The sequence below is a fragment of the Mus musculus genome, chromosome 15 (assembly GCF_000001635.26).
Source record: "Mus musculus strain C57BL/6J chromosome 15, GRCm38.p6 C57BL/6J".
Classification (NCBI taxonomy): Eukaryota; Metazoa; Chordata; class Mammalia; order Rodentia; family Muridae; genus Mus; species Mus musculus.
In genome coordinates this window covers 80,195,967-80,216,238 of record NC_000081.6, presented here as the reverse complement: position 1 = coordinate 80,216,238, position 20,272 = coordinate 80,195,967, and the positions used below count along the sequence as shown (strand labels likewise).

General features: G+C 49.3%; 1 protein-coding gene across 7 annotated transcripts in view; it reads right to left on the bottom strand.

Annotated features, from left to right (window-relative positions):
• Nucleotides 1–719: 719 nt before the first annotated feature.
• Mgat3 (mannoside acetylglucosaminyltransferase 3) overlaps nucleotides 720–20,272 on the bottom strand; it is a 41,869-nt gene continuing 22,316 nt past the window's right edge. For 6 of the 7 annotated variants that reach the window (NM_010795.4, XM_006520556.4, XM_006520555.2 and 3 more), the window contains exon 2: nucleotides 720–5,266. In NM_010795.4, the coding sequence (NP_034925.2) occupies nucleotides 3,649–5,265 (1,617 nt within the window). In that variant the 5' untranslated portion in view covers nucleotide 5,266 and the 3' untranslated portion in view covers nucleotides 720–3,648. Of the gene's footprint in view, nucleotides 5,267–12,165; nucleotides 12,378–20,272 lie in introns of all 7 variants that reach the window. The other variant, XM_011245485.2, reaches the window with a different exon arrangement.

The following is a 20,272-nucleotide window of genomic DNA, read 5'->3' as shown; positions in this document are numbered from 1 at the left end:
CCACCCCCACCCCCACATCCCCCACCCCCATCCCACCTCCCGATCCCAAACATCCACTCAGCTCCCGACTGTGGGCAGAGACCTGAGCAGTGCCTGATTCGGGAATCAGGCCACTGACACCGCTGTCACCCTCTGGCTTCTGGACCTGCAGTCTGATGAGGTTACACAGTCGTTCCACAAAGGCAGCACTCAAGAGTCTGCTCCGCCCTGTCTCAGACCATCCTTAGGACCCAGCCAGGGACAAGAGGCTCTGTGCTCCGAGGCCTTAGTGACTGCTGCAGCACCCAAGGAGAAAGATACTCATTCCCAAATAAGAGGTCATAGTCTCTTCCCAGGTCCAGAACATAAGCAGCCATGTGACTGTGACCAACACTGGGCACCAGGGCTATCCAAAGGCAGAAGCATGCTATCTGATGCTGTGAGCCAAACAGTGGGAGTGGCCAGCAATGCCAGGTCTCTGGAGGGTCAGGTTTTCCTCCTTCCTCCCACTGAACAGCCTAATGTCTGTAATCCCATCCATAGGTGGGAAACATAAGCTTAAGTTCACCACACCCCCAAGTGAAGGGACTGTGTACAGAATCTTTCTCCCCACACGTCCAGACCTTATGAGGGCCTTGTGCCTCACAGGTCCAGATCTGTCAGCAAGACCAGAGTTGTCTGGTCCTATCCATCTCTGCCCTGGGGCATCCACAAACTGGCCACACACAGCACACACGCCCTCCAGACTTCTCAGCTGTTTTATTATTAATATTATCTTCTCCTTTAAGCATCCCTTTAAGGGTGAAATGAAATTCAACCATTTACAGAGAAAATGATTTCAGAATGTACATATTGATTTTCATTTACAAAAAAAATAATACTATTATTATTATTATTGGTGTCCTTAAATTACACATTTCCCAGGGCCCTTCCTTCTACTTGGGTGAGTCCTATCTTCCCACCCTGAATCTTTGTTTCCAAAGCTTCAACAAGCTTGTCCCTTTTAACCACTGTGACCCTTGGGTGAATGAGGCCAGCTGGACGCCAGTATAGGCTTCCTTGGGTCTAGAGGTCACAGGCCAGTGGTTCCTGGAGAATGTGCCCACTTTCACATTCAATTCGGTTTCTCTTCATATTGGGGGAATGGTCCTGGGTTCCCTGCCCCTCAACTTCCCAGTGTATGCTGTGGTTATATGTGAAACTCTTTAGCTCCCACCTCTTGAGGGTGGTCTCTCAGCCCATGGCCAGGCCTCTTCCTGCCTAATTGAAACTATTGTACTATCTGAGAAGGAAGGCCAGCCCAGCAGACCTGTGCTTTCCCAGGGTCCTTCTCCCTCCCTGAATTGGTCACTTGTGGGCAGGAGCCCTGAAATGCCTGGAACAGGATATCAATGAAGCAGCTGAGGGTACCAAGAGTGTGGGGTAAGGATTTCATTCAAGGGGGAAGGTATCACAGAAACATCCACAGACATCTCAGGAGAGAGCCCTGGCTCAGATGGACCCATCAGTCCCTGGGATGCCCTGACTTCTGTGGCCACCTCTCAATCCCTAGAGGAACTAGAGAGGAAGGCTCTTTGAAGGAGAGGTTCCATGGAGGGTGTTCCTCAATGGGAGGAGAGAAGCCATAGAGCCCTTCATGCCTGTTTGTCAGAGCAGCCACCACCTGGCAAACTACTCCAGACAGAGCTACATCCAAGAGATGCTGAGGTGGCAGGGGGAGGATGTAGAGAGCCAAGAGGGGCTGAGGGAGTGGTGGGCTCTCAGCTGCATATCCCTATACCTAGGAAGATTCCATTTCTCAGACTGAAAGACAGACAGACAGACAGACCCTGTACTCCCTTCTAGTCTTGCTTTCAAGGTTCCCCCAAGGACTTCCTGTCTCGGGCATCTCGTGGAGCCATAGGAGATGAGACTATAAGATCCAGGTCCTAAGGAAGAGGACAGCCAAGCCTAGGCTCCTACGCCCACACATGAGTATCATCTTTGTACAGGGACACATGGATACAGACATGTACAATACACACCAAGCATGCACCCATGCCCATAAATATACATACACGCACAAACACGGACCATTCCACAGGTAGCCCTGCATACTGGCATCAAGGGAACGTCAAGGGCCTCAGGAAGAGGCACCCACTCTTCCTATACACCTGCAAGTCCCCACTGTACCTCAACCCCAGGGCAGATAGGAAGAGAGCAGGGTAATGAGCAATCATTTGTACCCTTCCTTTAAGGGTGCTGCTAGTAATACAGAACTCTCAAATGGAGGCAGGCATATGGCAGTCCTGCTCAAAACTACATTTCCCAGTTTTCCTTGCAACTACCTATAGCCATGCAGCTAAGTCCAGACCAGTAAGACACTATCAGAAGCAACAGACACATCTGACTCCTGCCCTTCACAGGGAAGAGTTCACACTTTCTCCTCTTATCATGTGAGCAGGTGCAGCCCCTCTATCCAGACCTGGGAGTTGTATGTGAAGCTAAGCTGACTGTCTAATAGGCTTTGGACCATCTCTTCCTGGACTATTTACTTAGTAACAAGCTGGTCTTATTTGAATTGCTTGCTGGTTGCCAAGGGGCTTCTACAGCAGCTTAGCATCTTCTGAAATACATCCTGTACCCCCCCACACACAAGGCAAATTAAGAGGGATGGGTTGATATACCACTGACCTTAATGTTCTTTCTTGGACCCAGGAGAACCTTGTGGTCCCTTCCTGGCCCCTAGCCTGCTCTTACGGGTGTGGGGGTGGAGGCGTAGTGGCACAGGACTGGTTACATTTGGGACGCTGTAATATGGGACTGGATGCCGGCAGAGAGTGATAGGGAGGGAGAGAGGCGTAGAGAGGCCTCTGTCAGTCTCCTTCTCTTGTCTCGCCTACTATACTGGCTGTCCTTATGGTCTCCAGCTCCTGTCCCACCCCAAAAACTAGACTCCTAGAGTCCTTTGCAAGTGGCTCCCACAAGACAGCAACAGGAAAAGTGAGAACAGCTATCAAGGGTATATTTGGGACCAGAGGAAGATTCCGCATCACCCCCGGCATGCCTTCTTACAGAGGCAATGGGACTGACTAACGAGCTTCATCCTCTCAGCCATGCGGGACCTCATCCCTTGGGTCCCGCATGTCTGAGGAAGCTACAAAGTGTGTTCTCTCCAGGGTACCTTCCAATGCTTCCCTAGCTTCTTGGCCCACATCAAGAGCAAATACAGTTTCTAGTCCCTCCCTACTGTCTCTTCTTGCTCCTGGACCCAAATGCATTTATTTACAAGATTCTGGGAACCCCTGGCATGGTATACCTCCTTGTCCTGTAATGGACAACAGTCCCAGGTGTCAACGGTGGGGCTTCTCTTTAACTAGACTGAAGTTCCATAGCACTCCCAGTCCCAGAACACCACCTTATGCCCTCCAGGAACACCTCTTTCCCACAGCACTCTTGGGAACAAAAATGCTGCATAGATGTCCGGGCTTGCTCTTCTCTACTAGAAAGTAATTTTTTCTGTTTTAGGGTGAAAGGCCTGACCCTTAATTCTAGAGGCCTGAGCACAGAGGACCATCCATCTACAAGGACTCCTGGCTCTCTCAAGTGCCCCGGGATAAGGAGGAGGCCTAAGATAGCACTGGCTTAGCCATTATTTCAGCCTACCCAGCCCTGTGAAAGTGCACAGCCCTAGCCCTCCACTGTATCCAACTTGCCCCTGACAGCAGATGGCCTTCCATCTGAGCCCTGGTTCCGGCGCCCACCCTCTTCAGTGCTCTTGGGCTCCCGGTAGGGATTTTCCAGCAAGTAGCGGAACTGGTCATAGTTCTTGAGCAGGTATTTAGGAGCATACATGTGCTCACTGGGGTCCGCAGGAGGGTACTCCTGCTGCGTTCCGTCGAACCATCCCCCAGTGCGGATCAAGCTGCGGATGTAATTGAGGTCCCTCTTGTCCTCATAGTCACCCCAGCGGGGGAAGTCGCCATTCTGGGCTGACACGAGTTTAAAGTAGATGCCCTCGGGTGTGAAGCACCAGGAGCAATGCCAGCCCGCGAAGTGCAGGGGGCTGCCGAGAGACCACTGCACTAGGATGTGGCCGGTGCGGTTCTCATACTGCCGGAAGTTGGGCATGGTGTAGTACTGGCGGCGGCGCAGGCGGATGCCATCCAGCCCATACACGGCCTGCAGCATGTCCATGGTGCAGCCTGACACCACCTCCAGTGTGCCCGGCTGCTTCCAGAAGAAACCATACAGGGACTTCCGCATGTGGAAGGCGAAGGGCTCTGTCCAGCCATCGTAGAGTTTGAGGAACAGCACACCATCACGCGCAGGGATCTCGTCCGCATCGTCGATGATAAAGACGTCATCGGGCCGCAGGTTGCGCAGGCGGGAGACGCCATCCTGGGTGAGGAAGGTGCGCAGGTAGTCATCCGCAATCCAGCCGTCCTGACGGCCACCAGGTGGGAAATGGTCCAGGAAGACATAGAGCACCTTGTGGCGGATGTACTCGAAGGTGCCATTGGTCAGCATCTCTCGGAACTTGAGCGGCCGAGGCTCCCCGTAGGCGGTGAAATTAGATTCACAGACCACGAAGGCGTCCACAACATCTCCCAGCTCATGGAAACGCACATCCAGCAGGTCGAACTCGTGGTTGATGTTGATGGCGTTGATAACCCGCCTCGGTACCTCCCTGGGTACCAGGCGTTCCTTGGTGGGCAGGTTGGAATACTGCACCACCGTGGGCACCCCGCAACTGGGCCCGTGCCAGCCTGGCAGGCACACACACTCAACCCACTTGCGCCTAGTGCCCCGGCTGCCCAGGCGCTCCCGCGTACTCAACACGTGCCTCATGGGCCTCCGAGCAGGTCCCCGGGCTGAGGAGCCCTCAGACACTTCGGGCTTCTCCTCTGTCCGCCCTGGCGAAGGTTTCTCCAGCATCCTGGTACCTGGTTTGAAGCACACACCACCAGCTTTGGTGCGCACAAAATACTCCGTGGTGTCCTCCGGCAACACGAAGTCCACCCGGTGCAGTTCCTCTGTGGCCTTGCTCGGGGACAGTGGCTGGAGCAGGGGAGAGTGGGAGTAGAGGGGTGTCCGCAATAGGTCGGGGCCACCCGGCTCCGGACTGGCCTGGGGAGTGACAGGGGCATTGTTCCAGAAGAAGCTGGATACGAGGTTAGGGCTGAGGGAGGCCAGTTCTCTCGGGAAGGTGACATAGGATAAGGTCTTAAAGAAGTGCAGGAAGGATATGAGGCACAGGCCAGCCATACAGAACATGAGAAAGAGCTTGTAGCGTCTCATCTTCATCCTGCAGGAGATGGAGAGAACAAGAAGTCAGGGAGGGCAGCCCGAGGATCCTGCCCTAAGAAGGGGACTTGAGAGGAGTATTAGCTGCAGTCGCCTGTGAGAATGTCCTGCGCTAAGTTCCCACCGCCCTGAGACCCACCACACATCACCTCTCTGAAGTCTGTTCCTCCACCAGAAGCCACACGCTGCTCATCAGGGCTAGGCTTGGTTCCTAGAGCAAAATGTAGCCAGAGGGAAACTGTCCTAGAGGGGTGTCAGGCTCCAGTGGGTAGAGGGTGGGGTGTGGAGCAGCTGCCAAGTGCCCGGGGGCTTGCAGATGCCCTGTCCTGGGCTACTGTTCCTTTTCTAATTTTCCTTCTCTTTCTCTTTTTTTGTTGTTGTTTTTTCGAGACAGGGTTTCTCTGTGTAGCCCTGGCTGTTCTGGAACTCACTTTGTAGACCAGGCTGGCCTAGAATTCAGAAATCCGCCTGCCTCTGCCTCCCAAGTGCTGGGATTAAAGGCGTGCACCACCATGCCCTGGCTTCCTTCTCTTTCTCTCTCTCCCCTCTCTCCCCCTCCTCTTCTCTTCTCTTCTCTTCTCTTCTCTTCTCTTCTCTTCTCTTCTCTTCCTCCTCCTCCTCCTCCTCCTCCTCCTCCTCCTCCTCCTCCTCCTCTTCTTCTTCTTCTTCTTCTCTCTCTCTCTCTCTCTCTCTCTCTCTCTCTCTCTCTCTCTCTCTCGGAACCACCCAAACCTTCCTCATGCATTTTCATAGAAAATGCTGAGAGACTAAGAGTTTTAAGGACCTCGTTTTGGGATTTAAGGACTACCAACTCATCAAGGTAAGAAATCCAGCCAAGGACTAGTGAGATGGCTCAGTGGGTAAGAGCACTGACTGGTCTTCTGAAGGTCCTGAGTTCAAATCCCAGCAACCACATGATGGCTCAAAATGAGCTGTAATGAGATCTGAAGCTCTCTTCTGGTGCATCTGAAGACAGCTACAGTGTACTTATGTATAATAATATTTATAATAATAAATAATTCTTTGGGCTGGAGCAAGTGGGGTTGACCAGAGTGAGCAGAGGTCCTAAACTCAATACCCAACAATCACATGAAGGCTCACTACCATCTGTACAGCTACAGTGTACTCATATACATAAAATAAAATAAAATAAAATCTTAAAAAAAATCAGGCCAAGCTCTAAAGGTAGAAAAGTGTGTTCATTAAGCTGCCAACCCCTTCCCCCCATCCTGGGATGGCCTCCTAATTTTATTTTTTTGTTTCTAACAAGGAAGGTCCCCTCAGACCTCCTACCTCTAATGTCTGTGTATCCCAGACATTAAATTGGTTACCAGAGACCTGTCAATACTGGCTGGAGAGATGATTCCGAGGCTATGAGCACTAGCTGCTTTTTTAGAGGACCCAGGTTCAAGTCCAGCACACATATGGAAGCTTGAAACTTTTTTTTTTTTTTTGGTTTTTTGAGACAGGGTTTTTCTGTGTAGCCCTGGCTGTCCTGGCACTCACTTTGTAGACCAGGCTGGCCTCGAACTCAGAAATCCACCTGCCTCTGCCTCCCAGGTGCTGAGATTAAAGGCGTGCGCCACCATGCCCAGCTTGAAACTTTAACTCTAGTTAAAACATACATGCAGGCAAAACACCAATGCACATAGAATATATATATATATATGTGTATGTGTATGTGTATGTATATGTATGTATATATATATATATATATTGGTTTTTCAAGACAGGGTTTCTCTGTGTAGCCCTGGCTGTCCTGGAACTAACTCTGTAGACCAGGCTGGTCTCGAACTCAGAAATCCACCTGCCTCTGCCTCCCAAGTGCTGGGATTAAAGGTGTGCGCCACCACCGCCAGGCAGAATATTAAAAAAAAAAAAAAAAAAACCATTGGGGGGGGGGAGCCTGTGAAGAGGTTTTACACTCCCGCTCCCCCCCTTTTAAAGACAAGGTCTCTATTATTAGCCCTAGCTGTCCTGGAGCTAGGGATGTTGACCAAGATGGCCTCAAACTCCCAGAGATCCACCTGCCTCTTTGGACCAAGGGCTGGGGATTAAAGGCTTTCCTGCACTACAACACCCAGCCCAACTAGGGTTAAACTGAAATTGGATCCGAGTTAATTTCTCCCCTCTCCCTCTCTAAATGCAGAGAGATCTCCAACTGAGGACAGCTACTCTGAGCTCAGAGTAATGGAACTCCTTCCTTTGTTCCTTTATTTTGTTAACTGGGGCCTACCAATCTGCTTTCTCCAAAAGTAAGGGTTTCAAAGTCCATATTTAATCTGCCTCCCAGTGCTGGGATCAAAGGCATTAGCGGCTGCCGCTGCCACCACCTAGCAGAGAACATGTCTTCCTATTCCACGCTCCAGCTGTCAGGAGGCGAGAGGACAGAAGTGAGGGACCTGGGAAAAGAACCAAAACCTCAGAGAGGAATGTTTTGCTTTTTTCTGAGTTTCTGGAGTTTGGTCACTGGCCTTGCAAGCTCAGGCACTTTCCTCCTGAGCTCCATCCTCTGCCCTGACAGGAACATTTTAAGGAAAGGACAAAGATACCAAAGGCTAGGTTTCTGTCCCAGGCCCTGCCTGTACAAGCTTGTCGGCCGTCAAATACTCTGAAAGAAATACATTCTCTTCTAGGGGTGCTGTGGGGAAAAGGCATGCATGCTTGGCATGCTGAAGGCCCCAGGTGGCACCCCCAACACCAACGCCCACCAAAATAACATCAAAAATCCAAATAAAATGGAGGTCAGTTAATAGTGACAGTGACAAGCTGGTGTCTGTTTCCTCTGTAGATTAATAGGAGAGGGACTGAATGAGAGCTAGACCAACATCTCATCCACAACCAGAAACTATTTGAGAAATTAAATGGCCCCAATGAAGAACAAGTGCTTAGTTCCCACATCTGGTGAGTACAGTGATTCATTTAGCAAAACAAGGGGAATGAAAAGGCTAGGTATGTTTTGTGGGATTGAAAAGGCAAGGGAAGATCTATTTCTATTAACATGAAAGTCTTTTCAATTCATTATTGATACAAGAAAACAACTGGATTGGACCTAGTGTCTAACATGCTGAGATTTGTGAGTTATACTAAACCAAGAACAAAGAAATCTGCTCTAATTGCTCAAGCCCAAAAACCAGTCTGTTTTTTGTTTTTTAAATTCTTAATGACGTGTATTTTGTTTAGTTTTGGTTTTTGCTGTGTTTTGGTGTTTTGTTTTGTTTGAGACAGAGTCTCTTTGTACAGCTTTGACTGGTGGCCTCGAACTGCTATGTAGACCAGGCTTAGCTTTGAGCTCACAGACATCCGCCCACTTCTGCTCCCGGAGTGCTGAGATTAAAGGTCTAGGTGGACAGGCCTGCCTGGCTGTTTGAGACATGGGTCTTGAGATTTAGCACTGTCTGTCCTGAAAACTCACAACATAGACCAGACTGCCCTCGAATTTATAGAGATCCACCTGCCTCTGCTTCCTAAGTGTCCGAGGCCAGTCTGATGTACAGAGTAAGCTCCAGGGTTACACAGAGAAACCCTGTCTCAAAAAAACAAAAGAAAGAAAGAAAGAGAGAGAGAGAGAGAGAGAGAGAGAGAGAGAGAGAAAGAAAGAAAGAAAGAAAGAAAGAAAGAAAGAAAGAAAGAAAGAAAGAAAGAAAGAAAGAAAGAAAAATATGTTCCTGGCCTTTAGCAAGCTCCTCAACATTCTGAACCTGCCTTCATACCTGGGACCTGGACATGGAGTTTCCGGCGCACAGTGGGTACACAGTGGGTGCACAGTGGGTGCACAGTGGGTGCACAGTGGGTGCACAGTAAGCACAGTAAACTTTCAGCCATTCGAATGCTCCAGGCTAGAAACATCCAGCAGGATCTTCTCTTAGCTGTGTGAGCATAAGGCGCAGCCTGCTCTTTCTAGAGTCTCCCTCTCTCTTGAATCTTTATTTTGGTCTGCCTCAAATACACTGGGCTAAAGCAGCATATATCTGAAATGGGATAAACAAGCATTTGGTCTCAGGGCCTCAGTTAAGACTCTTGGCCTTTCAAGAGGTCACTGTGACCACAGTTTTTACTGATGGGGAAACAGACTTGGAAGGATGGCAAGACTTTGCCCAAAACACCGCTCGAAAATGACGGCAGGTTCCTCAGGCAAACCTGCCTCTCTCACTCAACTGTACAGGAGGTCCAGGTACAGTTAACATTGAGGAGCACACTGGGTCCTGTTGCCATGATCCTGTCTCTGTTACTATGTTGCGATGTTTCTGTCTCTGTTACCTTGTTGCGATGCTCCTGCCTCTGTTACTGTGTTGCAATGTTTCTGCCTCTGTTACCAAGCTTCACTGAGGCTTGATGCCTCCCTTACATCAGTTTCTGTCCTAAGCATGCTATGTGCACAGCCTCACAAGATCTCCCCAACCCAAAGCAGGTACCATGTCAGCCTTGTATACATGAAGAAACCGTAGGCAAAGGAATGAGCCAATGTGTGCATTGCCACAGGGTCAGTAGGGTACTTAATTGCAAGAATCAATGATGGCTCACTTGAGCCCTTTCCATCTGCTAAGTTGAACCCAAGTGGAATGACAGAGTCCACCCAGAGAATATGTAGTGGGCAGCCAGCCACGGTCACCTCAGCTCATGTGCCAACACCTAGCCAACCACTGAGAATCTTCAGGGACAAACCTTGTCCAAGGAGAGCTTACTGTCAGCATGGGATGAAGCACTCACACAATGCTGTGCAGGATAGAGCTCTGACCTGGGAAGTAACGAAGCAGAATTTAAGGACAGATGGGTACAGGCACAGACTCATGGACTGGCCAGACAGGCTCCCTGAGCAGTGACCTGATGGGTTAAATGACTGGATTAAGGGACACCTGGAGAACTGAGCATGTGTCACTTCTGAGCATCTAGAGAGTATTTTCAGAGGTTTGACTGGGAAGACTGAAGGAAGAGGGTGCAACCTCTGTTCAGGGGCGGATACTATCTAATGGGAATGGGTCCAGAGGGAACAAAATGGCAGAGCCAGGGCAAGTTTCTCTCTTCTCCTCCTGCCGACCTTGGGACTCCAGGGCTTAGATCGGCAGCTTCTCGAGTTCCCATCTTTTGGCAGACCTAGAATCACACCACTCTTTTGTGCATCTGTGGCTTAAACTCAGACAAGGATACCTTGCTGGGGTCAGGGAAAACAAGAGCAGGACCTAGTCAGATCATGTAGGGTTCAAGGTCAAGGTCAGGAGTGTAGACTGGGCTGGCAAGAAGGTTCAGCAGATAAAGGAGCTTGCCACTAAACCCGACGACCCAAGCTTCATCACTGGGATCCACCGGTAGGAGAACCAACTCTGGCAAGTTATCCTCTTACTTTCATATGTGCTTTGCCTCTGCCCTCCATAATTGCCTTCCAAGGTGGTAAAGTGGTAAGGGGGCAGGGGGCGGGCTGTGGACAGAGGGCTCTGACAAGGGTGGCAGGAAACTGTCAACTCTAGGAGATACGTTGATTAACAGGATGGGAGATAGACTGGCTTTGGGTAGCAGCCACACTGCTGTCTGCATGGACCTGGGAAGTGACCTGGGCAGGGGATTTCAGCAGCATGCCTGGAGCTCCTTGCTCTCACTTTCCTTAGATAAGAGCTCCAGGGGACTGGTGAGGTGGCTCAGTGGGTAAGAGGACTGACTGCACTTTCAAAGGTCCTGAGTTCAAATCCCAGCAACCACATGGTGGCTCATAAACCACCCGACCTCCCGGAGGGAGCAGAGATACTAATTCAATTCCCAACAACCAGATGAAGGTTCACAACTATCTGTACAGCTACAGTGTATACTTATATACATAAATAAATAAATCTTTTTAAAAAAAAGAGCTCCAGATAAGGAGAAGACAGGTCACTGTCATACAACTGCCAGAAATGGAAGCTCTAGGGACACTGCCCCACTTCAACCTCGTTTCCCAGGATGTTCCGGACTTTAGGACCCCAAGATCTGCCCCAGGAACTGCCTGAAAACCAAGTTCAATGGATGAAGGACTTGACTGACATCCAGAGAGATGAGCCACTGCCCTCGAGGCTCAGACAGGCAGCTCTCTGAAGACAAAGCTCTTTGGCGCCCTTCTGCAGAGACTGATCCCAGAGCTCAGAGGCTATACTTAGGTCTAACTCAAGCCAGAAAAATTCACCAGCAATTCTCCAGGGGCTTCCTAGAACTTTCTCAAGGTATTCACTGTCATTCACACAGGTGCAGACGGTCCCATCCAACCCCCAGTTCTGTCATTTGCACTGTGCATGGCCTTGGGCATATAGATCTGCTTCTCTGAAGCTTCACTGTCTTGTTAGGAGTTTTATAGAAATCCACACAAAGAGCCTATGGTTGGCATAAGTGTTCAGTCCACACTAGCTCTCAGCCTGTAATTTGTCCCCAGATAGACTGCCTTCAGGTTAAGGGCTCACAGGAACAAAACTCCAGCCCAGAGAGGTGCTATCCTATCTCAAACCAACGATAAACAGAGTTAGGGCTCTGCTGTGGAGACCAGACAGACCCTGAGCCTGCTGAGGCAGGTGTGAGCTAGAGAATGGTACCATGTCCCAAGAGACCCATGGTACCAGCTGCATCCTGCCCCTGGGACTGAGCCTCCTGGCTGAATTGGTAAAAGGGCGGAGGTGAGCTACCTCCTGGACATAGGAGGCTGAGGCCAAGCCAAGGTGTCAGTAGGACAGTGGCAAGTCTGATCCAGGGAGATTTCTCTCCCTCTTCTATCTCTCTAGTCCCTCTCATACACCCTTTTCCTTGGCTCTTATTGGAAGGTGATATGGAGAAGAAATCTGACAAGATAGAGCGCCGCCGCGACTGTAAGTCAGGTTCTCTAGATAGGCACACAGCTCAACAAGAGAGAGACAAACAGAGGGTTAATTGGGCGGATTGGCTCACGTGGTTTCGGAGGTTGATCTGTAATAGGCATGCCTCTGCCAAATAGAGACCCTAGTGGGCAAGTTGTGTGGTCCAGTCCAAGTCTGAGGGTCTCAGAACCACGGAACCCTGGTGTGATTCCCAGTCCAAGACTGAGAGTTGGAGCCACTGATGTGAATCCTGGAGTCCCAAGGCCAGAGCATGTAGAGTTGTGGGGCAGCAGTGCCCCAGTCCTGGAAGACAGGAATTTTCTCTGCTTTTTCTGTTTGCTCCAGGCCCCTATCCCATAGGACAGTGTCCCCCATGCTGAGGGTGGGGCTTTCTCCCTCACCTGTGTTTGTTAATATGGTTAGGGTAACACCCATCGCAATGACCCAGCCATGACCTCAGACTCAGGCTCAGCTGAATCTGGCCAGTACTCCTGGAGGTTGTGACAGGATTCGTGCAGCAGCAACTCTAGGACAAAGCCTGACAGGTGTCACTGAGTGTCAGAGTGACAGAGGTGCCTGTGGAGCTCTCCGTGGTCCTGAAATGGTCTGAGCAGATCAGTATCTTAGTTGGGACCATATATACCCTTGGCTGCCCTTGTCCTAGCTCGTGCTAACTGGCCTATGCTATAGTTCAGATTGTTCATGAGCTAGGAGTTGTTCCCCTCTATGACACCTGTTTTAGTCAGTGTTTCTATTCCTGCACAAACATCATGACCAAGAAGCAAGTTGGGGAGGAAAGGGTTTATTTGGCTTACACTTCCATGCTGCTGTTCATCACTGAAAGAAGTCAGGACTGGAACTCAAGCAGGTCAGAAAGCAGGAGCTGATGCAGAAGCCATGGAGGGATGTTCTTTACTGGCTTGCCTCCCCTGGCTTGCTCAGCTTGCTCTCTTATAGAACCAAGACTACCAGCCTAGAGATGGTCCCACCCACAAGGGGCCCTTCCCCCTTGATCACTAATTGAGAAAATGCCCCACATCTGGATCTCATGGACACACTTCCCCAACTGAAGCTCCTTTCTCTGTGATAACTCCAGCTTGTGTCAAGTTGACACACAAAACCAACCAGTACAACACCCAGTGGCCCTGCCTCCCTCCCTGCCCCTTGATGCCTGGATTTCTGGTGTTCTCAGCTCTGGACTAGCAATGAGGTCTCCAGTTCTTCTAACAGAAGAAGGGACCAGATTCTACCATGGTAGAGAAATGGTCAGGCTAACAACTATAGGCAGTATTGGGGTGTGCATGAAGTGGATTAAGAAGGCAAAACCCAGCTCGGAAACACCTTCAGGAATTCTGCTTGGTCCATCTGCTCTAAAGAGTATCTGACTTCGAGCTAAGGTCTGCCCTGTGCTTACCTTCCAATCTATTCTAGGTTTGCACAAGATCTTCTAGCACTCTTCCTGCTTCTGGGAGCAGAACAGGGGTGTCTGCAAGCAATCTGCATGCCAGCAGTTCCTGAAGCACAAGGCAGGCCTGTGGCTACCAAGGGCAGATCCATACACTGCCTGTGACCTCAAAGAGTTTCTCCTTTGATTGGTCTGTGGAAAGGACTGGAAGCCTGCCTAGGCACATGGTAGGTGCTGAGTACTGGCATTCCTAGTTACTGTTAAACCCGGGAATTTGGTACTGTGACTTGGCTGTATACTCACAGGCAAGTCTTTGCCTTTCTGAGCCTGCCTCCTTGGATGAAAATAGATTCTTTTGCAGCCCTGTAGGCGACCAGAAGAAGCTATGATGTTGAAGCATTCTCTAGGGTGCCTGGTGCTGGAGGCTGCTCTGTAAATGCTCATTTTGCTGTGCCTCCTGCCAGACATTGGGACGCAGATGTCCCACTGAACATGCCTTGTTCTGGCAGGCTTTGGTAAAGGACTGGGCCAAATGGAAGCTGCTTTCCGCTGGCGACTGACACCCATCACTCTGCAGGATCGTTGGAGTGTCTCATGAGGCTTTCAAGAGCTTGGGCCAGGCCTTCAGGCATCTCCAGTCTCTACCCTTAGCTCCAAAGGGCCTCTAAGTGGGAATTCTGCCCAGTGTGTGGGAAGATGGCTCAGTAGACAAAGTGTTTTCTGCACAAGCATGAAGACCTAAGTCTGATCCCTGGCATCTATGTAAGGAGCTGGGCACAGCTATGTGTACCTGTAGCCCCAGAACTGTAAAGGTAGAAACAAGGTGGTTCTCAGAGCAAGCTCAACAGCCCACATAGCCAATCAGCTAACTACAAATTTTAATGAGAGACCTCATCAGAAGATGGGGGGGGGGGCGGCTGGAGAGATGGCTCAGTGGTTAAGAGCACTGACTACTCTTCCAAAGGTCCTGAGTTCAAACCCCAGAAACCACATGGTGGCTCCCAACCATCCGTAATGTGATCTGATGCCCATTTCTGGTGTGTCTGAAGACAGCTACAGTGTACTTACATATAACAATAAATAAATCTTTGGGCTGGAGCGAGTAGGGCTAGAGTGAGCAGAGGTCCTGAGTTTGATTCCCAACAACCACATGATGGCTCACAACCATCTGTACAGCTACAGTGTACTCATATACATAGAATAAATAAATAAATATTTTAAAAAAAGAAGAAGAAGATAAGGTGGAAAGTGACTGAAGATGTTGACATCTGGCCTCTATATGCACACATACTCAGGCATACAACACATACACACACCCCGCATATAGTAAATAAGGAAGGATGCTGCCCAAACCTTCATCCCAAGCCAGTGCTCTGCCAGTGTGCCTTGGTCTTCGCTCCTCCAACTGGCAGCACATCCCTTCCAAGCCCTTTGTGCTCCTGGAAATTCTTCCCTTTTGTTAGTGCGCATCAGGTTCCCTGGAGCTTCCTTGACTAATTCCTGTTCCTATCTTGGGACTACAGCAGAGCAAGTCAGTGTCACAGGGCTCAGAAGGACATGAACACCTTCCCTGGTCTCTCAAGATACACAGGGATCAAGACCAAAGGATGGGCCATCCAGAGACTGCCCCAACTGGGGATCCATCCCATAATCAGCCACCAAACACAGACACTGTGGCATATGCCAGCAAGATTTTGCTGAAAGGACCCTGATATAGCTGTCTCTTGTGAGGCTATGCCAGTGCCTGGCAAATACAGAAGTGGATGCTCACAGTCATCTATCGGATAGAACACAGGGCCACCAATGGAGGAGCTAGAGAAAGTACCCAAGGAGCTGAAGGGGTCTGCAATCCTATAGGTGGAACAACAATATGAACTAACCAGTACCCCCAGAGCTCATGTCTCTAGCTGCATATGTAGCAGAAGATGGCCTAGTCGGCCATCATTGGGAAGAGAGGCCCCTTGGTCTTCCAACTTTATATGTCCCAGTAGAGGGGAATGCCAGGGCCAAGAAGTGGGAGTGAGTGGGTAGGGAAGCAGGGCAGGGAGAGGGTATAGGGGACCTTCGAGATAGTATTTGAAATGTAAATGAAGAAAATATCTAATAAAAAAAAGATACACAGGGATTTTCTTGACTTGAAGCTGAATGACCCCATGTGTAACAACAGACAGACTGGGTGGTGACAGAGCATGGCAGACTCCTGAAGCTCCGGGATCCGAAGAGAGGCTGTCAGTGGGTTTGTCTCTTCACTTCTCATCTTCATACACTCCTTTGAGGGGTACACATTAGGTTGGACTCCACAGGTCATTGCTATATATAGTGATAGAGTGGTCACTCTATAGCCCATATATCATTCAGCTTCCTAAACCTCTATGATGGCTTGTATATGCCTGGGCCAGAGAGAGGCACTATTAGGAGGTGTGGCCTTGTTGGAGTGGGGGTGTCGCTATGGGCATGGGCTTTAATACCCTAGTCCTGGCTGCCTGGAAGTCAGTCTTTTCTTAGAGGCCTTCAGATGAAGATGTACACCTCTCAGCTCCTTCAGCACCATGCCTGCCTGGATGCTGCCATGCTCCTGCCATGATGACACTAGACTGAACCTCTGAACCCGTAAGCCAGCCCCAATTATACGTTATCCTTGTAAGAGTTGCCTTGGTCTGGTGTCTGTTCACAGCAGTAAAACCGTAACTAAGCCAGGCGGTGGTGGCTCGTGCCTTTAATCCCAGCACTTGGGAGGCAAAGGCAGGTGGATTTCTGAGTTCATGGCCAGCCTGGTCTACAAAGTGAGTTCCAGGACAGTCAGGGCTATACAGAGAAACCCTGTCTTAAAAAACAAAAACAAACAAACAAAAAAAAAACCCTAACTAAGACAGAAGTTGGTGATGAGACTGGGGTATTGCTGTGATAGGCCTGATCATGCTTTTGTTTGGAAGAATGTGGATTTTGGGACTTTGGAAAGCAGTGGAATGCTTTAAGCGGGGGCTGGGGGGTGGTTAATGGGCTACGCTAGTAAGACTATGAAAGACTCTTTTGTTGAGATTGATTTGAACTGTGCAGATCTGGGTGGGCCAAGAGGGTTCAGTGGAGAAGAATTTCAGTATATGGTCTACAGACTGTTTTGTGGTATTTTGGTAAAGAATGTGGCTGCTTTCTGCCCTTGTCTAAAGAGTCTACCTGAGGTTAAGGTAAAGAAATTTATATTAATTACATTGACAAAGGAAATCTCAAAAAAGCCCAGCAGAAACTTTGTTTTCTGGTTAAGTCTCATGAAGAACATTTTGAAGAAGCATGAAAGCTTCGAAAGGAAAAATATAAAATATATGGTTCCAGTATAAAAGGAGCACCAGGAAGTGAAATGGAGCTGAATACTGTGTTCAAGGATACTAAGTTGAATTAAGGGAGTAGTGACCTTGGGGCAGATCCCACCCAGCTAAGTTTAGCAGCAGGTGTGTTAGTACATGCCTTTAATTCCAGGAGACTGAGGCAAGCAGATCTCTGAGCTGAAGGTCAGCCTGGAAAAGGCAAGTTTTAGATCCAGGCATGGTAGTTCACATCTTTAATCCCAGTGCTTAGGAGACAGGCATGAGTTCAAAACCAGTCTACAGAGCAAGTTCCAGGACAGCTAAGTTTAGGTAGTGAAGGAGTTGGCAAACAGAAAGCTGGTGATAATGTAATATAACAAGGGGGTCGTGTTCCAGCCCCAGGAAGCAGCAGAACTCAGCAGCTTTGGTCATTTGGCTCTGGCTTTATAGTCAAGAGGAGAAGGAGACGACTGGGACAGTGACGCTGGTTAGCTGGAGCTAAGAAATTAGTGGTGATTAAGAAGAGACCAGTATCACTGAGATGAAATCTTCTGGAAAGTGTTTTCTAAGAGCACAAAGAAGCTGTGGTCCAGAGATAGCCAAGGTTGTACCTCATGCTGCAGATGGACTTGGGAAAGCTGAAATCTCAGAAGGTTCATTCGATTTTCTTGTGTTAGAAAGGATTGCAGAGTTGGCTTTGCAGATAGAGGTAGAAACACTTGGAAAGTAAAAAGAGCCAGTGGGAGGAGAACAGGATTCAGGCTTAATGTCTGAGACCAGGAATTTACTGCATGATGCAAGAGGGCAGGAAACAAGGCTGGAAGAACTACCACTCTGCCCTGCTCCACACACTTTCACTGCCAGGTGCCCAGAGCTCCTCCGTGAGACAAGAGGCCAGGAAGAGCAAGAGACAGTACAGGGAAAATGGGTTAGAGTTTAGCCAAGTGCACTGCCAGAGGATTTGTCTGGGCTACACAGGCACCTTTAGCCTTCCCAATTTTTGTACAGCATATATCTTCTGCTAACAATGGTGGTCATGCTTATAATCAGTTGATATAATGGTGTCCAACAGAAATGAATTTTAAAGAGGCTGTTGTAGTGTATGGCTTGCAGTCTCCATTCGTTAAAGAAATGTTAAGTAACTGGGCTACACAGCATAGAGTTATTCCCCAAGAATGGAAGGGATTGGTGTCAGTTATGCTAGAAACTGGTCAACGATTACACATTATCATGTAAGAAAATGAAGCTGATGGAAGCTAGACTGGCCAGGCATCCTTTGGTAGCTAATAAACAGATCTGAGTACTCCCTAGTGGGGGTGTAGGCTGGGGTCCCGCTCCAGGATATACACAAATATCCTGACTGAGGAAAGCCAGGGCTACCAGCTCTATTCCCTGGCTCACCCAGAGGGAAAACATCTGCTCCAGGGGAAAAAGTGTAGTCAAGGCTGTCAAGGATACTAGCCTGCTTGGATGGTCTCTGTGATCCTGTATACCGTGGGACAACTGCCACTGTACCTTATGTGGGCAAAACCATCAAAGTCCAGGGAGGCCAAGAAAGCTACACAAAGGGCAGTTTTTGCTCCAACCAGTGGTCTGGGGTGATGGATGCCCAGACCACCTAGATCCCATACAGGTACCCAGCTCCCTTGGCTGCCTCAGTACCAGGAGAGAAGCCTCACTGACAGCTTTCAATCCAATATCTACCCTCAGGCAAGCCCCACCCCTGCTTGCTACCCCACAACCACCTGCACCCTGACTGACTCCTTCCCTTCCTCCAAGCCCTCTTCATTAGCCTGACCTCAGCATCCTGCAGGCTACCTAGAACTCCTCTACAGAGGGGTTGGCAAGTACTTGAGAGAGCTGTCCTGCCAGGACTCTGTCTTTCCCCATACTCCCTACCCAGAACATTAGCTTCTGGTCCATGGGCAGTGGAGACACAGGACAATTCTACTAGTGCTGGATGCAAACAGATTAGTCATGTCCATAGGCTGGCTGTACTCAGCATCCTTCATGGGTTTCACTATGAACCAATGAAGCAGTGACTACTGAGAGCCTGGACTTCCATGACCTACCTGTGGTTTACTTAATGCATGCTAAAAGTGACACGTACCACTTACCACAGCCTTAATATATATGCCAGGCATCAGCTAAGAAGCTTCTATATGTTCTCCCCTCCCTCCAAGATAGGGCCTATTCTCCCATTTTACACTTGAGGAAACTGAGGCTCAGAGGGGTAGCACATGCACTAGTGACTATTGTATTTTTTTTTTTAAGATTTATTTATTTATATGTAAGTACACTGTAGCTGTCTTCAGACACTCCAGAAGAGGGAGTCAGATCTCCTTACGGATGGTTGTGAGCCACCATGTGGTTGCTGGGATTTGAACTCCGGACCTTCGGAAGAGCAGTCGGGTGCTCTTACCCACTGAGCCATCTCACCAGCCCGTGACTATTGTATTAAGCTTGCAATAGATCGACCTAGAGAGAACAGAGGCAGAGAGGCCAGTAGGTTGAGTGTACCAGCCCTACTAGAGTGATGGGGGCAGATTAAGGAACAGCCAGGATGAAGGGAAAGATCTGAGTGTGGGATGGTTGCGGGCTAATAAGTCCTAGCAGACTGCTGTCCTGTACAGTCTAGGTAACTGTGGTAGTTTGAAAGAAAATGGTCCCTGTAAGCCCATAAGGAATGGCACTGTTAGGAAATGTGGCTTTGTTGGAGGTGTGTCACTCGGGGGTGGGCTTTGAGGTCTCAGATCCTCAAGCCAAGCCTAGTGTGGCTCACTTGCTCTTCCTGCTGCCTGTCCATCTGGATATAGAACTCTCAACTTCTTTGGCACCATGTCTGCCTGCACCCTGCCATCCATGGTTCCAGCCATGATGATGAAGATATTGGGCTAAACCTCTGACCTGTAAGCAAGCTCCATTAAATGGTTTCCATATAAGAGCTGCCATGGTCATGGTGTCTCTTCACAGCGATAGGAACCCTAACTAATACAGAGGTTGGTACCAGGGACTGGGGTATTGCTCTGATAGGCCTGACCATTCTTTTGTTTAGAGGAAGGTGGTCTTTGGGTTGGAAAAGCAGTGGACTGCTTTGAGCACTGCTTAATGGGCTCTCCTAGTAGAAGCACAGAAACAGTGGTGCTGAGGGTGATTTGAGCCGTGGGAGCCTAGCTCAAGAGGTTTCAGAGGAGAATTTTAGTTATGTAGCCCAAACACCTTCCTTGTGACATTTTGGTGAAGAACGTGGCTGCTTTTTGCCCTTGCCCCCCCCCCCCACAAAACAAAACAAAACAAAAAATCTGTCTGAGGCTAACCTGAAGAGTTTTAGCATTGGCAGAGGAAATCTCAAAATAGCCTAGTATCAGCTCTGTTGTGTGGTTATTAGTGGTCACTCTTATACAGATCTATAATGAAGAGGAGCAAGCTGAGCAAGGAAAAGCAGAAAATGCACAGGGTGAGGGGGAAAAGGGCACCAGGGAGTGGAATGG